Genomic DNA, 23,005 nt, shown 5'->3' with positions numbered 1-23,005 from the left:
CTTGTGCCAAATGGCAAACAATTCTCTCAAAGGAATGTAGACGTAAATGGTTGGGTAAAACAACAGAGTGATGTGTGAATCAAGTGACCATGCTTACTAATTTCACACTGTCTACAATAAAAATCTAATCTATCATTCTGAACATATCTAATAATTAGTTTATGGTTCCTGTACCTGTCAGTTGACATGATTCAGAAAAAGGCTGAAGGGGCAGTAAAGCACAGGGGTTTTAAGCATGGGCCCTCTCTAGGGTCAGAGTCTAGGTTAAACTTTCAGCTCTACCCCTCGCTTGTGGCATGAGTTTGGTCAAGTTACTCCAGGTTTCAGTTGCCTCAAATGTAAAATTGGGATAATAATATACCTACTTCATAGTATTGTTGGGAGGATTAAATTAGGTAATCTGTATCAAGTGCCTAATACAGTGCCTGGCACACACTGAAAGCTCGAGAAATTAAGAGTGTTTAGGAGGGGAAAGGCCCTCTTGACTTATATCTCCAGGCCCAGCTCCCTCTGATTTAACTATAGGTTCTGGAAACAAATTTGCTGATTGGCTTCGCTGCCATTCAGGCTTAGGCAGGTATGAAAACAGAGTGATGTTCTTGATAGAGAACATCACAGACAGTATTCTATTTGGAATAGAGAAATTAGGCTTCAATTGTGTATTTTTACTTTTTTTTTAAAATGAATACAGCAAAACTGAACTCTTGATTTTACTTCCAAAGTTTGTTCTTGCCTGTGGCAGACACCACAGACTGTAAAACAATCCATAAGCCCCTGCTCCCTGTCTCACTCTATTATTGAGGCTGGACAGCTATAAGCAATCAATTGCTGCAGTCTCTTGCAGCAATTCCCTGTCCTCCACTCGAATCTTCCTCCTCCCACCTTCAAAGGGCAAACTCCATCTCCTCCTTCAGGTCTCAGCTTTAATACCCTGTTCTTACATAGGCCTTCCCTGATCCACCCATCATAAGTGTGAAACTTGGCATTTTCTGTCTCGGGGTTTTAAAGCATGGGCTTCACAGTTTTGTCATCTTTTGTAAAAATTCATCTAATTATGTTTGCTTGTTGTCTGATTCCTCATCAGACTGTGAATTCCAAGAAGGCAGGGAATGTGTCTATCTTTTTTACCACTGTCCCCCAGGTCTAATTAATATGTCAAGTGCTCAAAACACTTGAGCGCATCATCACATCGATAAATGTGATGAATGAACAAATGAATAAATAAAAATAGGTTGATCTGTGTTAAGGGTATATGTTATTTCCATAGTCTAATCTACGTTGAGGGATTTTTGAGAGAATTAGATGATGTACATAAAGCACCTAGCAAAAGGTCTGCGACATAGTAAGTATGCAATACATTATGTTCCCTTTGATTAAATCTAGACTTCTCAGCCTGCATTCAAAGCCTACGTAGTTTCACCATGTCTATTCATTTTTATTTCTCACGATCCAACTTAAACTCATTCAACCAGCTTAGTCCTCTCCCACACTACATTACAGTTTCGAATTTTCTATCTTCTTTCCTGCTACTTCATTCAATACAATACTTCCCAATGCTTACAAATCAAAGACACCTCAGAGTTCATTCAGGCTAAAATTTTACATTAATATATTCCACAAGATGAAGAAACATCTAACAAGAAACATCTAACAAGAAAGCTGACTGGGCCCACAATTCTCCTATGTGGTAAAAATCCAACAGTACTCTCCCTGAATCTTTCACTTGGTATATTTCTAGGACTCTATCTGCATCTGTCACCTGATACATAGGCTAGTCAGTTTAATTGCTTTTGAAAGCCCAATTTAATTTAGATATTAGCCTTATTAGCCACTTAATTTAAATAATTATCATGGATTCAGTTTTATAATATATGGGCTTGAGGGATGAAATTATAGATTCTGTCCTTTGATATATAATTATACATAAATGTCTACATGTCTAGCTATCTGCATGCTCCCTAAACTCAAATATTAATTTTCAAGTTACTTCTACAGGAAGTCTATTTTGTATGAAAATGACCAACAGGAAAAAAAGAGTCCAACTCTGGCAGATTCCTAAGTTAAAGTATAGTAAATATTACCTAGAATTTTCTGTAGCTGAAATTAATATGCATTTTCTCAAAATGCTTTTTACCTCTGTCCAGAGACCCATATGGAGATTTTCCCGTGAATCTTCTTTTTCCCTTGGGGCTGCTGTAAGTAGGTAAGTACTAAATGTTGCCATTTGCTTGGGAGGAAAATATTCTCCTGTGATTCAACCTGTGCTAGTAAAACAGCTTTCATGTCATCATTTGAATCCATGCACACACTACAGAAAAAGAGAAAAGGCGTAGGCTGAAAACATGAAAATTCTGACCTCAGTATTTAACACATGAATAGTAACTATAATTCTAAACATTTAAGTAAGATTAAAAACCAGTTCTATTTTTTTAAAGCGCTTGAAAAGTCAGTAGGTCTTTGTTTTATACCATAATCTAATTATTCTATTATTACCTCAATTCATGAACTTTAGTTCATGTAATTAGTAAATTAGGCTCATTGGCTGGTAGGGATAATTCAGGCAATAATTTTCAGAATTCAGTTTTTAAAAAAATATGCATTATTACTATTTATATAGTCATTGCCCATTTAGAAATTACAATATATTATTTGGTTCAGAGAAAAATTAATACATATCGTACATAAATGTCTAAATACCAGACTGTATTGGAGGTCTAATCTACTTTTAGGGATTACTAAAAGAATGAGGAGATAATGTACATAAAGCACCTAGAAATGTTTATAACGTTTACAAAGTATATATTCTTAAATAATGTACTGGTTTGTTTAGATTTGAGTTTTATACAAACAGTCTCATACTATTCATACTTACTCAATACAAATAAAAGACCTGTATCTACACTACTTAATAAAGGAGAGAGGATAAAAGGACAAGATAACAAGGAGAACTCAAGCTTATTAGCTAATGGCTATTAAATATATAATGCACATGGAATACATCTGTCTGTTAATAACATCTTAAGACCATTACAATCTGATGAATAAGATTTCAGTATGTATTTGATCTAAAATCTAACAGAGTTAATGTATTTTATTTATTTATTTATTTATTTTTATTTTTATTTTTAAGGCAGAGTCTCACTCTGTCATCCAGACTGGAGTGCAGTGGCGTACGATCTGGAATCACTGCAACCTCTGCCTCCCAGGTTCAAGCACTACTCTTGCTTCAGCCTCCCAAGTAGCCATGACTACAGCCATGTGCCACCACGCCTGACTAATTTTTGTGGGGTTTTCTTGGTAGAGATGAGGCTTCATTATGTTGGCCAGGCTGGTCTTGAACTTCTGACCTCAGATGATCTGCCTTGGCTTGGTCTCCCAAAGTTCTGGGATTACAGGTGTTAGCCACCATACATAGCCGAGAATTAATATGTTTTAGACTTTACGGATTTTTGGACAGAATCACACTGTTACAAAAGTGGTATTAACTGTTAGAAAGCGTATTTTTTTAATGAGACATTTGTTTTGCTGTAATGAAATTTTATTAGCAGATTTCACATTAATGTCTCTTAAATAAACTATTTAAATACATTATCTATTCATGGGAGGATGAGGATAATCAATACCGAAAGATAAAAGTGGCACTGTGGGGATCAGCCCACACTTGGATCATCAACGCTTTGGATCCCAGTGAAATTATATGAATACATCCTTCTTCTATGAGTCTTTCACCAGGATTTATGTACTCTGCACCTTCTGGTCTGTCGCTCTCTATAAGAAAAAGATGTTAGAATGATCAGTAAAATGGTTCATAACAATTGAGTAGAAAAGTGAATTTAGAAGAATACAAAGCAAGTCTGTTCATTTGTAGAAGGCTATCTATCCAAAATGTCTGTGCCTGACCTGTTCGAAACAACTATATTTCCAAAGTACAGATGTTAATTCCAAAAAAGCGTGAGGGATAAAAAAAATAGTAATTCAGTACTTTAGAAGTATTGAAGGTATTAAATGTTTAAAAATGCATAACTGAAGACAATTTTGGGCATAACCAGACTGCTATGTGACAACCTATTACAATGTGTACCAAGCTTCTTTTCTCAACTGAATTGGGCCACTATGACTTCACTGACCCTCGTCCAGAGAGCACATGTCATTGTCAATGACTCACACTACCAAAAATCATTCTATAATTATCACAATGGCATGATTAAAAAAATTTTCATATCATAAATTTTAAGGAAAAACTACAATGTTTAAGTATATTCATAATTTATATTCCCTGTTTAGTGGCCTTTGAATATAATTGCTAAGTTATTTTGAAACTCTAATGTTTCTTCAAGGCAAGCTAGGGTAAATGCTTATAGGTTTGGGCTGTTCGGTTATTCATCTTGACTCCTCTTCCTCATCTTTTAAAACTCACCCTGAAGATGTATGATGATCTGCTTGTCATTATAATACATGTGACTTTATGTAAAGATATGTTATACCATAATATAAAATGCATGTCCAAAGGCTCAGACTTTTAAGGAACACTACTGCTTATGAGACTGTATACAGATTAGTTGCTATTTTTCAACAGATAAAACCATGACCAATATTAATAAATACTCCCTGTAGCAATGACAATAGTTTTAAAAAAGAAGAATTAAGGTCAGGGATTATTTTGAAGCTACTGACCAAGATATATAGAGAACTCATATCTGATGTGAAATTTAAAAAATGTTCTATACCAAATATGAACTTGTACAAATAAAAAGAGTAGGACAAAACCAGTGTGTACTTAAGAATTACAGAGTAGGAATATTACAAATATTTAACTTAATGCTCACAACCATTTTACAAGGTAAATATATATAGGGTGATAGAACTGAGGCACTGAGAGGTTAAAAAATTTGCTCAAAGGCACCAGTTAGTTTAGAGGTAAAAGATGTGATATCACAGCAAAATATTCTTTATCTCTCTTCAAAAATGTTTATATATGTCCACTATTTTTAAGCACTTACACAAAATCGCCTTTCTAAAATATGTTTTCTCATATGTCTTTAAAATAAAAAATTAAGAAAAAAACTTTCCAATATTTACTTTTCTCAGGTCACCGTGTACATTTATTCATTTTAGAAGAGATTGTTTACATTGAGATTACCTCCATTAAAACATGAGAAAGCAATTTGAATAGCTTATAGTATAGTAGCAATGTTTAAGCTCTGGAGTTAAAAGAAGGTGTGTTTCAATTCCTTTCCATCATTTACCAGCTATATCACTTGATCATGCTACTTAACTTCCTCTAAAAATACAGATAGTATGAACACTTACCGACTTGTTAAGATTAAAAATGTATATAGAAACAGCTGAGCAAAGTGACACATATACAGAAAGCACTCAATGCTTGTTAGATAGCATCATAATAAATATTATCACATGTAGAACTATCAGGTCTGTGGCAAAATTCAGTCCACAACAGAAAATTCTAGTGAAGGCATAGTGTCCAAAAACAGAGATTCCATTGGGTGAGAAAGATTTATGGCATGAAGAGCTATTGAGGCCTGCATCTCCATGTACCTATAAAACCCTAAACATCTGGCTCATTCAGTCATTTCATTCATTACATAGGTCCTAAGAATCACCCTACCTACTTTACTTCCCATCACCATAAACTGCTTTTCAATGAACAGTTTTTTTCTGCCCTCATCATATGAGAAACAAGGTCTAGTATAAGAGCAATTCTCCAGTTAAAGAAGGAACTGGAATGAAATGTATTCTAACATTGGAGAATGGCCGATGCATTTAAACATTCTGTGACAGGAAGTACAGGAGGGCCACGAGGTGAGACATGGCATGAGAAGGAGAACTTGAAATAAAAGAGAGAAAGAAGTTCGCAACCAGCCTGACCAATATGGTAAAACCCTGTCTCTATTAAAAACACAAAATTAGCTGGGCATGGTGGCACATGCCTGTAATCCCAGCTACTTGGGAGGCTGAGGCAGGAGAATCGCTTGAACCTGAGAGGTGAAGATTATAGTGAGCCAAGATCATGCCATTGCACTCCAGCCTGGGCAACAAAGAGTGAAACTCTGTCTCAAAAAAAAAAAAAAAGAAAAAAGGAAATGGGAACCATCTAACAGGGGCTGGGAAACAGCAGAGAGAAAAATGGCTGTAGGGTTTTATCCTTTTCTAATATCAGAAGCCACCCTAATCCAGGAATAGGACTAGGAAAGAGGTTCCATAAGGAACTCTATGGGCTGATGACCCCAGAAAAAGTTGTATATGTGGTGTCCCCTTGACCTCTATAAAAGACTAAAGTATCTGTAATGGAGATTCAAGGCTATATGACAGAAAGTCAGAACTTACTGCCACTAACTAAGGCATTTAATGTGAAGAACGTGTTAAGAGTGTTAAGAATAGCCCTACGTTCTTACCACTCAAGCAAAATTACAGTGTGAAAAATCTTTGTGTACAAATCAGTAATCCTGTCATCATACCTGTACCATCAAAACTGCTATCTTGTAAAATTAATGATTTGTTTCTTTTCTTTATCCTCCTTCCTTTTTCTGTGGTACTCTCAGCTTCATGGATACACTCCACATTAAACCACAGTGAAACACTGAAACCTTCTGATAAGTGTGGCCAGCAGTTTTGCCCCAGCAATGGCAGGTGGATTGGGGCTATGTGCCAAGACGAAAGCAGCCGTTGGGGAAAACTCTCTCTGTCAGCCTCTTTCTTGCTCCGTGAAATTCGTGCTCTTCTCAATAAACCCATGGCCTTACTGTTTAAAATCCCAGGATACTTTTGTGATGAAGCACCACTGCTTAAATTTGGGGTGTGCAGTAAAGGGAAGGTTAGATACTGTGAAGGGCTCATAGTAGTATCACTTTCAATAATTTTCAGAATACCCAGAAGAAGAATTTCCTAGAGAAAAAGAGAAAGAAATCAAACTTTCTAATCATGTAATAAAGTACATAACAATCTTGAAATTTAGGTTATAAATGAAAATATAAACATACCCATACATGTGAGCATTCCTATTTAAATACCTTCCTATCTATAATATCTTTAAAATTTTCTCTTTTTTTGTTGCTGAGACAAAATATGAAACAGATTTCTTTTTTTTTTTAATTTTGAGATGGAGTCTCACTCTGTCACCCAGGCTGGAATGCAGTGGCATAATCTCCGCTCACTGCAACATCTGCCTCACAGGTTTAAGCAATTCTCCTGCCTCAGCCTCCTGAGTAGCTGGGATTACAGGTGCCTGCCACCATGCTGGCTAATTTTTGTACTTTTAGTAGAGATGAGGTTTCACCATGTTATCCAGGCTTGTCTCGAACTCCTGCCCTCAGGTGATCTACCCGCCTTGGCCTCCCAAAGTGCTGGGATTAAAGGCATAAGCCACCGCACCCAGCCTTCATTCTTTTTGTTTGTTTGTTTTGGAGACAGAGTCTTGCTTTGTCATCCAGGCTGGTATGCAGTGGTAGCAGGATCTCAGCTCACTGCAACTTCCACCTCCTGGGTTCAAGCGATTCTCTAGTCTTGGCCTCCTGAGTAGCTGGGATTACAGGTGTGTGCCACCACGCCTGGCTAATTTTTGTATTTTTAGTAGAGACAGGGTTTCACCATGTTGGTCAGGCTGGTCTTGAACTCCTGACCCGTGATACACCTGCCTTGACCTTCCAAAGTGCTGGGATTACAGGCATGAGCCACCACACCTGGCCTTAGATTTTTTTTCTTTAATTTTTTTATTTTTAATTTTTGTGGATATATGGGAGGTATATACATTTATGGGGTACCTAGATTTTTGATACATATTTAGATTTAATAGTTGTGATTTGGTTTTAAATTTTAAATTAAATATAATAATTATATCAGGAATCATTTCTACCAAAGAAAAAGGATTATTTCTAAGTAAACTGTGGTTCTTCTCTCAATTATTTTTAAATCAGGGATATAACTGGAGACTTTACCAATTCTCCAGATTTCTGACTTTAGAGCATGACTGGCTTCATAAGATTGAGTGTTCAATTACTTTCCAACTTATTTCACAAGATTTTTCCATATCAAGTAAATTTTCTTTCATCTGTGTTTGGCAAACTGAAATAAGGTTTTAAGCTTCTATTTATGTTACAAGTTTTTGGTTAAACTGAAATGTAGAATTTACAGAAAATGAAATCAGCATGTAATTAAAGACAAAAACAATGATTAAGGAGAGAGAAGGAAAAAAGTAAAAAAGAAATGTCCTACTCATGCTTAAAATAATATCTAATGTTGATTATGATAAGGACAAATATACTCAGAAGAAGTAATAAAAAAGCATTCCACAAACATAGCAGTCAGTTTTCAACGATCTACATTAGTGGTTTTTAACCCATGTTCCACAGAGCTCCCTCAGGAACCTTGGGACTGGAGCAGGGTGATTAAGCGGGCAGGACTCTGGAACATCCAGTCCCACTACAATGCAGCTTCAAAGTTTTCTGTTTTATTTGCATATGCTACTACTCAAGATTTCATTCTAAAAATAGGTTTCCTAGCAAAGAATAGTTTAAAAGCCACTAAGTCACACCAACGGGAAGAGGAAGTATAGACAATAATTGAAGAGTACAGTGGATAATATATTTTTTTAAAAGGATAATCCCCAAGATGGTTTAGCCATTCATTATTAAGTTCTCTTCAGTAATTAAAACTACTCAACTTTTCTGAAGCACAAAAATTGGGGATGGGGTGGGTAAGGGGAATTTAATCCCAGTGATATATCTGGTTAATCAAAATTGAAGTGAAACGGTTAAAATATATGCAAATAATTAAGTACTTCACACATAATAGTATGAAATTGGCTATAACAACTGTCGCATCAAAAGAAAGAGCTTAGTAACATTTTTGAATACTTTAAAAAATACATTCTATTAATAAGTAAAAGAATATCAGTGAAAAATGTAAAAATTATAGCATATTTACTGTACAAGGAGATTTCTCCAGAAATATTCTCAAAAGAAGGGTTAGCTCGTCTGAACATGTTCTTGAACTCATCAAAGATACCAGAAGATCCACCAATGCTCTCTGGCATGCTAAATTAAAGAAACAGGAAAAAAATTAAAGCTCGTGCACAATTAAAGGAACAGAATAAGCAATTTCACCATAAGAGGTAGAATGCTACTGTCACTTTTTGAATGGATTATAAAAAATCTAGTATAGCAATCACAACATTTGCTGAAGAAATAGCAATATAACTAAATGTAAATCAACATAAAAAAAAAACAAAAAATACTTTTTTAATATTATTATTATTTTGAGACAGAGTCTGGCTCTGTCACCCAGGCTGGAGTGCAGTGGCGCTATCTCAGCTCACTGCAAACCTCCGTCTCCCTGGTTTAAGCAATTCACCTGCCTCGGCCTCCTGAGTAGCTGAGACTACAGGTGCGTGCCACCATGTCCAGCTAATTTTGCTATTTTTAGTAGAGACAGAGTTTTCCCATGTTGGCCACGCTGGTCTCGAACTCCTAACCTCAGGTGATCCACCCACCTCGAGCTCCCAAAGTGCTAGGATTATAGGAGTGAGCTACCGCACCCGGCCCACTTTTCTTAAAGATTGGTTAGCTAAAAGTAAACTAAGGACATTCTTTAAAATACAATATTTGTTAAGCTGATACCCCTACACCATAACATAGTCTGCTATCTTCTCATCTTGAAAATGTTTAAATTATAACTATCACTCTTTAGGTACAAAATTAGATGACAAGAAGTGGAAATATTAAAGATGATTTACGTACGTAAATATCACAAACTGGTTTGAACATTTTCTTTATTCCATCATAGGTTTAGCATAAAACATAAATGGTGGTACACTAATTCATAGAGTTCTTTAGAGCAAAATAATAACTAATATTTGGAGAGCACATTATAGTGTTCGAAGTATTTTTACACGCTTTATTTCAGCTGATCCTCACCCAAAATGAAAAACCTTACAAAGTAAATGTTATTTCTACTTTTACCTGAAAGAAATAATCTTGATTTAAAACCTTGAGATAAGTTTTAAAAGATTGGTAGTTTTGGAAGACTGGGAGGTTAGAGAATAGAAGCCATATTTAAGCAACACATTTTGTAGAAGCAATGAGCTGACACAGTAGCAAAGTAATACATGTATCTGGAGAGACTACTTGCAATGAGACTATAAAATAGTGTGGACTTTATCCTGCATGTAACATGAATCTATTAAAAGTTTTTAAGTAGGAAAGTAATATGATCGAAGTGTGTGTGCTTAGATATTTTTTTTCCAGTTCAAAACTGACAGGTTCCAGTTAAAAATGGGGGAATGAATATATACGTGCTTTTGTGTATTACTGAAAACTCATGACATTAGAGTACAGAATTATAAAAAAAACCAGTAACAGCAAAAATATGTTGGGGCACATCTAGTAAGAGATTTAAAAATAATGAAATGACCTTAATGAAAGGTCTCTCTGTGAATATCCACTTCTCTCCTAGTCCTCAGTACAGAGCACAGATAGTTCAGTTTTCACTTTTAGGTCCAAACCTGATAACTCTTCTCTAAAGAAACGAAATGGATTACCAGGCAAAAGCTCAGGCATATACAGGCTTTTAGCATCATGGCTACTGAGCGTAGCTGTACAGTCTGCAGCCTGAACAAACTGCCTAACCAACGGGAAAGTGGAGACTAAAATAAAGCCTGAATGCTGTGCGCCAAGCCATACATTCTGGCTTTGGGCTGTGTTGCCTGGATCAAGAAAGTGATGCCTTTTTTTCCCAGCTCAAAAACACTATATGCTAGCCAAGTTCCATATGTGGAAGATGCATTTTTCTAATGTATGCAAACTGCCATGTAGGGTAATAGTATCCCTAACATTCCCCCAAACTAAAGCTCTCTTCATTAGGGTATTTGGGAAGCCCCTAATTACCCACTGGCACATTCACACAGAGCTCTTCAACATCCTACCCACCCATGAAAGAGGCCAAAAATGAAAACACATTAACTTTCACAATATTAGAGGAAATCTCCACCAGCTTCATTAAATATAAATGGGCTAAAAAGTTCATAAAATATTAGGGAATTAGCAACCTAAAGCAGTAAAAACTATATTTAAAAAACAAAAAACAGACAAACTGACCCCAGAGGAAAAAGATAATTTGGGGACAGAAGAAACTTTAAGGTATTTATTACTATAACCAAATATATACAAGGATATATTATAATCTTATATGAAAAAGAAATAACCAGAAAACAATCAAACAAAAAAAGAGCTCTTAAATATGAAAATTACCAAAATCAAAAATTAAATAAAAGGTTGGGATGGAATTGAAAAGATGTCTCAGAATGTAGCATAAAAACAGAGACACAGTCAGTATGACAGGAAAGATAAAATACATGCAAGATCAACTGGCAAGGCTCAAGATTACAATTAGAATGGAAGAAAAAAGGAGGAGAGAATATGGAGAGAAGAAAATTATTTTTTAAAATAATAAATCTTCATGATTCTGTATTAGACCTTCTAAGATATGACACTAAAAGCAAAGCAAAGAAAGTCAAAATAGACAAGTAGGATTTCATAAAAATCCTTTAAAATGTGCTTCAAAGTAAACCATTAAGAAAGTGAAGAGACAGCACAAAAGAATGGGAGAAAATATTTGCAAACCACATATCTGAAAAGGAACTTGCATGCAGAATACATAAAAAACTCTTACTATTCAATAATCAAAACACAAATCACCAATATAAAATGGGTAAAGGATTTGAATAGACATTTCTCTGAAGAAATCCAAAGAAAATATGCAAATAGCTAATAAGCACACTGCTATGGTGTAAATATCTGTCCCCTCAAAAACTATCTTTTTATTTTTTATTTATTTATTTATTTATTTTTTTTTCTTTTTTTTTCCCTTTGTCTCCCCTATGCTAGTTTTTGGTTTTGTGGGTCTTGCATTTTCCTCTGCCATGGTTTACACTCTCATATTAGTGAAGTATGTCTTTTATTACCTTTTTAAAGGGTGTGGGGTAGTTAAATTTTTGAGACTGTATACATCTGAAAATTCTACCTTCCCTTTGATTGATAGTGTTGGCTAGATATCAAATTCTAGGGTGGAAATAATTTTCCCTCTTTATTTATATGTTTTCCATTAATCAGGCACTTGCTAGGTTCGTTCATCCTCCTTCCCTCTCTTTCTCTCTCTCTCTCGCTCTTTCTCTTTTTTTTTTTTTTTTTTTTTTTTATGCGTCCTTGGCTGGGCAAGGTGGCTCACACCTGTAATCCTAGCACTTTGGGAGGCTGAGGTGGGTGGGTCACCTGAAGTCAGGAGTTCAAGATCAGCCTGGCCATCATGGTGAAACCCCATTTTTTTTTTTTTTTTTTTAGGGAAAAAGAGAAAAAGAAGGGGAAAAAAAGAAAAAGAGGGAAAAAGGAATATTACTTCATTCCTAAAATGGGTTTCAATAATGGCCGATCAATATTTTGAGTGTTTAAAGTGGTTAATGCATATTTTATGTGTTTAAAATGGAGACCTCTATTGTGTTTATTTGTTCTGGCTCTGAGTTCAAATCCTGGATATTGTTATCAATTTGTTGTCTCGTTGAATCTAAATCTATGTGTCTTATGTATCTGGGTGTTAAGATCTCTTATTGTTACATTAATCCTTTTACCCTTGTATCCTTATAGCTTTGAAATCTATTTTGTCAAATGTGAAAATTGCAACTCCTGCTTTTTATTTATTTATTTTTGCTCTCCATTTGGTTGGTACTTTTTTTTTTCCAACCCTTTATTTTGAGTCTATGTATATCTTTGGATATACCGTTGGATTTTGTCTGTATCTTTTGATTGGGAGATTTGGTTGATTTAACTTTAGGGTTGCTGCCATTTGATATTAACTGGCTATTTTGTCCTTTTGTTGATAAAAATTCTTCTTTATGTTAACGCTCTTTACTTTTTGGTGTATTTTTAGAAAGGATCATACTGGTTGTTCCTTTCTGTGTATAATGCTTCTTTTAGAAGTTCTTGTAAAGCAGGCCTGGTGGTAATAAAATCTCTGAGTACTTGCTTGTTCCTAAAAGATTTTATTTTTCCTTCAAATGTAAAGCTTAAATTGGCAGGATATGAAATTCTGGGCTGAAAGTTTTGTTCTTTAAGTATATTGAATATTGGCCCCCACTCTCTTCTAGCTTGTAGGGTTTCCGCTGAGAGATCTGCTGTAAGCCTAATAGGCTTACCTTTATGGGTAACTTGATCTTTCTCTCTGGCTGCCCTTAATATTTTCTCCTTCGTTTCGATCTTGGTGAATCTAACGATTATGTGCCTTGGGGTTGGTCTTCTTGAGGAATATCTTTGTGGTGTTCTCTGTATTGCCTGGGGTTGAATAGTGTCCTGCTTTGCTAAATTAGGAAAATTTTCCTGGATAATGTCCTGGAGAGTATTTTCCAGCTTGACTTCATTCTCTCCGTCACATTCAGGTACACCAATCAAGCGTATATTAGGTCTTTTCACATAGTCCCATATTTCTTGGAGACTTTGCTCATTCCTTTTTATCCTTTTTTCTCTATTCTTGTCTTGTCGTTTTGTTTCATTAAGTTGGTCTTCGACCTCTAATACCCTTTCTTCTGCTTGATCCATTCGGCTGTTTAAGCTTGTACATATTTCACTCAGTTCTCGTGTTGTATTTTTCAACTCCATAAGTTCATTTGTATTCCTCTCTATATTGTCTATTCTTTTCAACATTTCATCGAACCTTTTTTCCAAGTTCTTAGCTTCTTTACATTGGGTTAGAACAAGTTCCTTTAACTCCCAGAAGTTTCTTATCATCCACCTTTTAAAGCCTACTTCAGATAATGGAACACAGTCCTTTTCCATCAGGGCCTGTTCCATTACTGATGAGTCCTTTTCCATCAGGGCTTGTTCGGTTGCTGATGAGTCCTTTTCCATCAGGGCTTGTTCCGTTGCTGATGGGTTCTGATTTTGAGTATACTCGGCCTTCTTAGGCTGTTTTTTTCCCTTCATTTTAGATGAACTGCCTTTCTAATTAGTTTTCTGAGTCGACGTCCGACTTACTGATTCCCAGTGCTGGGATCCGAGCCACCCACTGTGGCAGCCTAAATAGCAGCGGTGAGACTGATGGTGCTCTTCTGCCCGGGAATCTCTGGTCTGGCTTCCCTCTTGAGTCCGCAACAAGCGGCTCTGACTTCCCGGAGCTCCAAACTCTGGTCAGTAGGGGAAGCGGTCCCGTTGGCTCTGCGTGAAGAGCTGCTGCGCCGAGACGCCGGCAAAACCGCTGCAGCGGCCACAAGAGTCACGCTGGCGACCCGTGGGGCTCCTCCACTGGGAGTCGGCTAATCGGTGAGTGACGAAAATTCGTCTAATGATGTGGCGTCGTCTCGTTCTCTGAGCTTTCACTGGGAGCTACAATCCTGAGCTGTTAGTGGTCGGCCATCTTGGATAGATCTCCCCTCCAAAACTATTAGCAAATAGCTAATAAGCACACTGCTATAGTGTGAATATCTGTTGAAATTTGGTTGTCATTGTCGTAGTGTTAACAGATAAGATCTCTGGGAGGTGACTGGGTCATGAGGAGTCTGCCCTCATGGGTGGGATTCATGCCCTTATAAAAGGGAGAGTTCAGCCCCTTTTGCCTCTCTTCCTTTCTGCCTTTTGCCATGTGAGGATGCAGCAAGAAGGCCCTAGCCAGATGCTGGCACTTTGATCTTAGACTTTCAGTCTCCAGAATTGTGAGAAAAATAAATTTCCGTTCATTATCAATCACTCAATCTGTGGTATTCTGTTATAGTAGTACCAAAAAGACCAAGGCACACATGAAGGTATATATAATACAAGCCTTTAGGAAAATACAAATCAAAACCACAATGAGATACCACTTCATATCTACTAGGATAGATATAATTAAAAAGGCATATAATAACAAGTGTTGGCAAAGATGTAAAGAAATTAGAACCCTTATACACTGATGGTAAGAATATAAAATGGTATAATCATTTTGGAGAACAGTCTGTCAGTTTCTCAAATGATTAAACACAGAGTTACTATATGATTCAAAAGAAATGACTGAAGAGAAATGAAAACATATGTTCACACAAAAAACTGTACACGAGTGTTCATAGCAGCATTATTCATAATAGCAAAAAAGGAGAACAACCCAAATGTCCATCAACGAATGAATGGATAAATAAAATGTAGTATATCCAGACAATGGAATGTTATTTCAGCCACAAAGGAAAAGAAGCAGGGAAGGGGAAAAGTAACTTTATAGTGGAGAAACCTGATAAACACTACTTAATGCAAGTGGTCAAGGTCAACATCAACAATTATAAATCATGTTGACAATATGTACCCTTGATATCATTTAATGACAATGGCATTTTGCCTCTGTGATCTTTCTCCCAAAAGCGTATACTCCTAGTGTAATCGTGACTTTTGACAAAGGTGCCAACACCATTCAATGGGGAAGGGACAGTCTCTTCAACAAATGGTGCTGAGAAAACTGGATATCCACGTGCAAAATAAATAAAGTTGGGTCCTTATCCTACAGCATATACAAAATTTAACTCAAAACTAATTCAGGACCTATATGTAAGAGATAAAACTATATACCTCTAAGAAGAAACCTTAGGGGGAGCAACTCCATAATACTTAATTTGTCAATGATTTCTTAGATATGACACCAAAGGTACTGCCAACTAAATAAAAAAATAGATAAACTGGACTTCAAAATGAAAAACTTTTGTGTATCAAAAGATACTATCAATAGAGTAAAAAGACAACCTACAGAATGGGAGGGAATATTAACAAATCATGTTCTGATAAGGAATCAATATTTAGAATATATAGAGAACTCCTAAATCTCAACAATAAAAAAAAAAAACAATCCAAGTCAAACTTAAGCAGAGGACTTGAATAGACATTTCTTCAAACCAGATATACAAACGGCCAATAAGTACATGAAAAGAATAGACATTTCTTCAAACCAGATATACAAATGGCCAATAAGTACATGAAAAGAGGTTCAACATCACTAATCATTAGGAAAATACAAATCAAAATCACAATAAGATAGCACAATGAGAAAAATGTCAAACAAATTCTATTACAGGGATAGTCCTCAAAATACCTGATCAGTACCCCTCAAAACTGTCAAGGCCATCAACAACAAGGAAAGTCTGAGAAACGGTTACAGTCAAGAGGTGCCCAAGAAGACATGATAACTAACTATTATGTAGTATTATCCTGGATAGAATCCTTGAACAGAAAAAAGACATTAGGTAAAAACGTAAGAAATCTGAATTATGGACTTCAGTTAATAATAACACATCAATATAAGTTCATTAATTATAATACACACATCATAAAAAGTTAGATGTTAAAAGGAGAAGCTGGCAGGGAGGGGTGTAATGAGGGGACTCTATAATAGCTGTTCAATTTCTCTGTAAATCTAAAGCTGTTCTAAAAAATAAAGTCTATTAATAAAAACTGAAGGAGAATAGCTTGACCTGGGAGACGGAGGTTGCAGTGAGCCGAGATCGTGCCACTGCACTCCAGCCTGGGTGACAGCAAAACTCTATCTCCAAAAAACAACAACACAAAACAACTGAAAAAAGGAATCCATACAAACAAAAAAAAAATTAAAAAATGATTAGAAAGAGAATTAAAGTGCTGAAACATGCTACAATATGAAGGTTGAAAGCATTATGCTATGTGAAAGAAACCAGTCACAGAAGACCACATATTCCATTTATATGGGAAAACATCCAGAAGAAGCAAATCTATAGAGGCAGTTAGTAGATGAGTGATTGCCAGGGACAGAAAAATCCATGCAGGGAAGGGTCAAGGGGCAATAGGCAGTAACTGCTAAAGAGTACAGGGTTTCTTTCGGGGGTGATGAAATTGTTCTAAAATTAATTGTGGTGATGGTTGCATAACTCTGTAAATATACTACATACTACAAAACACTGAACTATACACGTTAAATGGGTGAATGTTATGGTATGGTAATTATATCCCAGTAAAGCTGTTATTAAATAATGGAACATAATTTCTCAGAGTTAAGATGGAAACACAAATTCAGATCACAAGGGTTCTAAGTGCCTAGCAAAATAAATAAAAACACATCCACATACTAAATAAGTAAATGAATAAGAAAAGAAGGCTTTTCCTTACAGTACAAACCCAGGTAATAAATGTAGAAGGAATGATGGAAATAGAAAATCACTATTTGGCAAATATCACAGGATTAACTGTTTCTGTCAAGAATCATCATACTTTCATATTTTTTCCATAATACTAAAATTAGTAGATTAAAGAATGATGAGAAAAAGTACATTTACACAGTCTCAAGTTATCTCTCCAGAAGATCTTAATTATAAAGGGAAAATAGTAACTTTACAATAGAGAAACTTGGCAAACACCTCCTTAACCACAGGATCAAAGTTACTATCACCAGTAATAAGATCAGGATATCATAAATCCTTTTGATATGATGCACTCAGAAGGACCCAATATCATTTCTGAGTATTCCTGCCAAAAATGTATAACCTAAATTTAATCAAGAGAAAACATGATACAAATCCAAATTAATGTCTCGCGTTCCTATGCTAGCCTCAATTCTCCAACTACAATTTAGATTTCTTGTGATCAGCAATCTTATAAAATTAGTATACTTTCATTACGAATTTCTTGAATGTCTGAGGAAGTACCAAGTACAGAGTAGATAATCAATATGAGATATGGCAATAACATAGCGTTAGACTGGGTTATAGTCCCCACAATGCACTTCTATGCCTGACCCTAAACAACTCAATTCCTTGGAATCAAGATTTTCCTATCTATAAACATACTTGTACTCTTGTCTATTTCATTGTGTGGGTCTGAGGAACAAATGAGATGATGCATAAAAAGACACTTTTTTGAAACCACAGAGCACTATGCCAGTGGAAAGCTTTTTTTTTTTGAGACAGGGTCTTTCTCTGTCACCCAGGCTGGAGTGCAGTGGCACGATCACAGCTCACTGCAGCCTTGGCCTCCGGGGCCCAAGCAATCCTCCCACCTCAGCCTCCTGAGTAGCTGAGACTACAGGTATGTCTCACCACACCTAATTTTTATAAAGATAGGGTCTCTCTATGTTGCCCAAGCTGGTCTTAAACTCCTAGGCTCAAGTGATCTGCCTACCACCTCAGCCTCTCAAAGTGCTAAGATTACAGGCATGAGCCACCACACCCAGCCAGAAGCCATTATTATCAACTTTTCTCATAAAATAATTTCAGAGCTATAGTTTAAAACCAACAGTTTCAACTCACCTTGAAAATCAGAATCAGCCTGTGTTAAAATACTCAAGAATCCTCCTAAAAGATTTTTCACAGTTCCCTGAAGATTTAAAAAAACATACAAAATTAAATTACTTACCTCACAGAAACATGAAACAACTGTAATGTCATAATAAATTATATGAGAGGGTATCTACTATGTATGTATATAAGTATTTAAAAGTGACTAAAAATACTATGTGTAGGAATTTTCTTTTTACATTGTTTTTAAATTTTCTGATTTTTCAAAACAATGAGCATATTTTAAAATTAAATGCATTTTTAAAAATATTACCCATTCTCAGAAATAGATGAGGATTTACTACTGGCTAGCAAAGGACATTGATTTTTTTTATGCTACTTTAGGAAACTATGAAATTAGAAGATTTTGGAATTCTACTTTTAGGTAAAAACACACCTGAGGTACCAGAAAAGATAAGTAATCACCTCAAATAATTTTCAGAAAAGTTGGGTTATACATAAGGAGCTGTTATTGGAGCATAAGTCTGATAAATATTGATCACATATAACTAAATGAATTTTTTACCTGTTGCATGAGTAGAAAAACATTCTTTTCTTTCTGCCTGATAATTTTCAAAAAACTCTCAAATACATGGGCAAGCACATCAAGTTTGGCTTTACAAGCAGAAAGCAAATTTAATTCCAGCATACAAATCTCAGGATATATTATTTCCCCTTGAGTGAGGTTTTCGAGTAAGTCATTTGGACTGCTTGATGTACTAAAACCTTCTGTTTCAGACTTTAAGTCCACCCCTACAAAGAGAAAAACAAAAGATTATTTTTATTCCCTAAACACGAAATATTTCAAACATTATTAATCCTTTAGAAGATCTAGTGGCAAAAGTACTATTCAGAGGATGCTCACAAAACCTTTTCCAATCTTTTCCTACAACACAGCTTTTGACTATGATACAGATATTTTGAAGACAAGTTGCCTTAAAAGCAATTTTCATCTTCAATAGAACTACAAATTTTACAAATAAACAGAAGTTTTTACAAACATATGATACAGATTTAACATATTCCACTGACACAGCAATATACAAAAAAACCCATTCAAACGTCCTGACCTCCCACCCCAAATAACTAAATCACAGAGCAATTCAATTTGGCTACCCAAATCTTTGTGAAAATCGTAGGCTTGGCTATTGGTTGGGTGAATTATCAATTTTGCCTTCTTCATAAGTGAGAAACAGACCCTATCTCATTGAATATTGCATTTTGGAAAATTTGACATTTATGATCTTTTAAGACTCCTGTGCTCTTAATAAAATGTTGATATAGTTAAGAAATTTATAAATTTCTACCTAGACCAGAATTCTTTAGATTGAGATCTACTTAGCAAACATAAAAAAGAAGGAAATCCAAAATTATAAAGTCAAATCTGTACTATAGCAAGCTGTACTATTACAAAAAATTAATAAACCAATAGTTTTTCAAAAAGCACCAGTCATGGGTCCATCAAGTCCTTTAAAGATATCCGTGATATTCCCATTCACTAGATAAGAGAGAAAAAGTGACTATGAGGAAGATACAGTACTGTGAACTCAGTAAAGACTAGCAGTACTGGGGACACTCACAAGGCCAGTATATAGAAAGATGGAGTCTTCCCAGAAATCTCATGGCTCTAATCAACCCATCTTTTCCATTTTACCCATTTAAAATCCAAAGACAAAGGGGGAAAGAATCATAGGCAATAGAGTTCCATCCTAAAGACAAATTGAGCTGTGGTAAACTAAGAAAAAAATCTATGCTTGGCTGTCACAGACAGGTGTCTGAATTCCTTGTATTATGTATTCTTTATAACAAACTGCCTGAATGCTCTTCCTGCCAGAGTTTGTCTGCTTAGCTTGTTTTCATTTAGTCCTCAATGTAAACATTGCCTCTTCAGAAAGGACTTCCCTCACCACCCAGTCACGATTATGACATCACCCAGTTTATCTACCTCTATTTTATTATCTATTTCTAGTATTTATTGTCTTTCATACTTGAATATATGAAATTGGGGACTTTGTCCTTCACCTCACGTCCTGAGGCACTCAGACGATGTTTGTGATAACAAACTATATCACACTGTTGCATATATGAATGCCAGACTGTTGTGAATGCCACACAATGAAATATCATTTTATTAATAAAATGATAATGTATTGCACTTGTTAAACTGTAAGGCAATACAAAAATTCGAAAGTGGTATTATTATGAACCATTTTGCTATTTAATGATCCGGACTGCAGATCTAATCACAAGCACTTCGATAATATTTTACCATCATCCTGGGTTTCACCATCTTCAGGATTGCTTTCACTATCTGCTTCATAACCTTCTTCTTCAACTAAAAGTTTAAAACTACAACACTGAGAATCCTCAGCTTCTTCTGAAAAATCGCCAGGCTGGGATGACAATTCTTCTGCAGACTGATGACTCTATAAACCAGTGTAATTCAAAGGTAAAAGTTGTAACATTTGCTTGTTTTTAGTAATACAATACTTACTACTCAAAAGTCATGTTAAGGACAGTTTCAATATTTTCTTGAAGAAAAAAACTTAGTATTCAATATGAATCATTATAAATTATGAAATTCACTCAGCAAAATTTCCCATATCCTCTCAGACAACTTAATACCTCAAAAAAGGGTGTTTGTAACATAGTAAGTTATAGGTCATTTCAGTTAAAGTAAAAAATAAATCTCTGTAAGAAATTTCATTCTATTTATACAATAAGAAATGACTAAAAAGCACAATGTGGTGAAATTATACTTCATACAATTTAATACTAATAATATATATTATTTGTGCATATTTGTTAATGAAAAATATTTTTTCATAAGGATTTTTATAAATGCTTCATAAATTAGCTAACTAGAGGAGACATGACATTTTTTCCAAAGGGATTAATTAAAAGATCTCAGAATGCAACTGTCTTCATAACAAGCATCTCAGAAGTTGAGAGTTCCAGTATTAACTTCCTGTGTAAGAAAGGAAGAAATTTCCATTTCTTATAAAAATTCCACTAATACCTTGATTTTAGAAAACATATTTTCACTTAAAGAAGCTCAGAATACTTCATCTTTGTAACAATAAAAGGAAGAATAAAGTAGGTATTTTAACGTTTTACAGTTAATCAATTCAATAATATGATGAAGGTATTAATAGCTATTTCAGCATGTTTTTAAGTTCTGGCAAATAGTAACATAAAATATTATTTAAAAAACTTATACAATATCATATATGACTAGATCAAGGAGTTAAAAGAGAAGTTATATAAAAAATAAAGGACAGATGACAAAGTTAAAAGAAACTTAAAATGATAGGGAAATGAGCTAATTATGCACCACATAACTTTAGGAAAGAAAATTAAAATAGTTGTTTTAGGAAAAAATATTAAACAACCAGAACACTGTGATTGCTATTTTCTATGTAAGTACTAGTCATTTTTATGTTGAATGATTTAAAATCAATGTGAGTAGAGGGTTCTGGAAATATTAGCTACACCAACAAAGAAATAGACAGATAGGATAGGTAAATCATCACCCATCCCTGAATTAGCATTTAATAAACTATCAGATATATGTAAAATGTACCAAATTAAGTAATATATTTCTGTCTTAACTGAAGTAATTCTCAGTAAATTTCCAGATTAGATAAGGAAAAGCATATCATATTGCTTGCTTGTTACGTATAAGACGGGGCAATGACAAAATACTGTCTATCCCATCATATGTCCATGTGATGGATATATGATCCACTGAACTCATCTGACCAAGTCCTAGTCCATATGCTCTAATTATGCTCATCAACATCCTAGTCTCATCCCACACTTCCGCCTCTGCTGGTCATACCCAAAGAACACAACCATATGTGTTATTCATACCTTCTCAGTCATAGCATCATTATGTTCAAAATCTGCTGAATAATTCCCGAGGGCAACTCGAAGCAGGGCATCAAATAAAGGCTTTGCTAATTGTGTTTCAATCACCTTTGACTGGGAAAGATGGTCCCTCATTTCAAATAATATATTTTCCACAGACAAGTTCTAAGGTAAAACAAGAGACTAAGAATATTAATAACTATTTTAAAAACTAAATAGTGAAAAAATAAACATATTAATATTTACTAAGTATAAAGCTAATTCATTTATTTGCAGTTGATATGAAAGTAAAATGATTATATAAATAAATATCTAGCCCTTATACAAACATCCTACTGTTAAAATTAATAACATTTTTATTGATAAAATACTTAGTTCATCTTACTTGGTTTTCATTGCAGCATGGTAAAGAATGGCAGGAAAGGAAGCTAAGCAAGGAAGTTAAAGCAAGACTGAAGAGTTTTTTACACTGTGTTAAAGTGTGTGAATTTCAAATGTGGAAATTCAGGATTCTTTAGAGAGAAGGCAACATGGAGGCTAGAACTGAAGTAGGAAGAGCCTGTTAGCTGACTGAAGTTAGGGCTCAGTTAGTAAGGATAGACGAGGTCTGTCATATTCCAGGTCCCTAGATTCCTTTTTAATTAAGAAATAATCTCAGGAGAAAACCTGTAAGGATGCAAGGGAAAGGAGAAGAGGTTAGGGGAATAATATGGACAAAGATGTCATTTTAGGAGAAGTCTGGTTCCAGCCTCATTTCCTGGGAAGCTCTGGAGCCTGAAGTGCACCACAGGGATTGTCCCCACTTCTCAGAGCCACATCTAT

At 35.1% G+C, this 23,005-nt stretch overlaps 1 protein-coding gene across 1 annotated transcript in view; it reads right to left on the bottom strand.

The window, feature by feature from the left end:
- Nucleotides 1–23,005, bottom strand: part of LYST (lysosomal trafficking regulator) — a 217,894-nt gene that overhangs the window by 130,695 nt on the left and 64,194 nt on the right. Inside the window, exons 7-14 of the mRNA XM_002760888.6 lie at nucleotides 22,187–22,348; nucleotides 20,583–20,739; nucleotides 18,840–19,066; nucleotides 18,287–18,353; nucleotides 8,941–9,050; nucleotides 6,477–6,903; nucleotides 3,624–3,768; nucleotides 2,135–2,308 (exon numbers count right to left, since the gene is read on the bottom strand). Of these exons, the coding sequence (XP_002760934.3) occupies nucleotides 2,135–2,308; nucleotides 3,624–3,768; nucleotides 6,477–6,903; nucleotides 8,941–9,050; nucleotides 18,287–18,353; nucleotides 18,840–19,066; nucleotides 20,583–20,739; nucleotides 22,187–22,348 (1,469 nt within the window). The remainder of the gene's footprint in view (nucleotides 1–2,134; nucleotides 2,309–3,623; nucleotides 3,769–6,476; nucleotides 6,904–8,940; nucleotides 9,051–18,286; nucleotides 18,354–18,839; nucleotides 19,067–20,582; nucleotides 20,740–22,186; nucleotides 22,349–23,005) is intronic.

This window comes from Callithrix jacchus, chromosome 19 (assembly GCF_049354715.1).
Source record: "Callithrix jacchus isolate 240 chromosome 19, calJac240_pri, whole genome shotgun sequence".
NCBI classification, from domain to species: Eukaryota; Metazoa; Chordata; class Mammalia; order Primates; family Cebidae; genus Callithrix; species Callithrix jacchus.
This window is presented reverse-complemented; position numbering and strand designations above follow the sequence as displayed.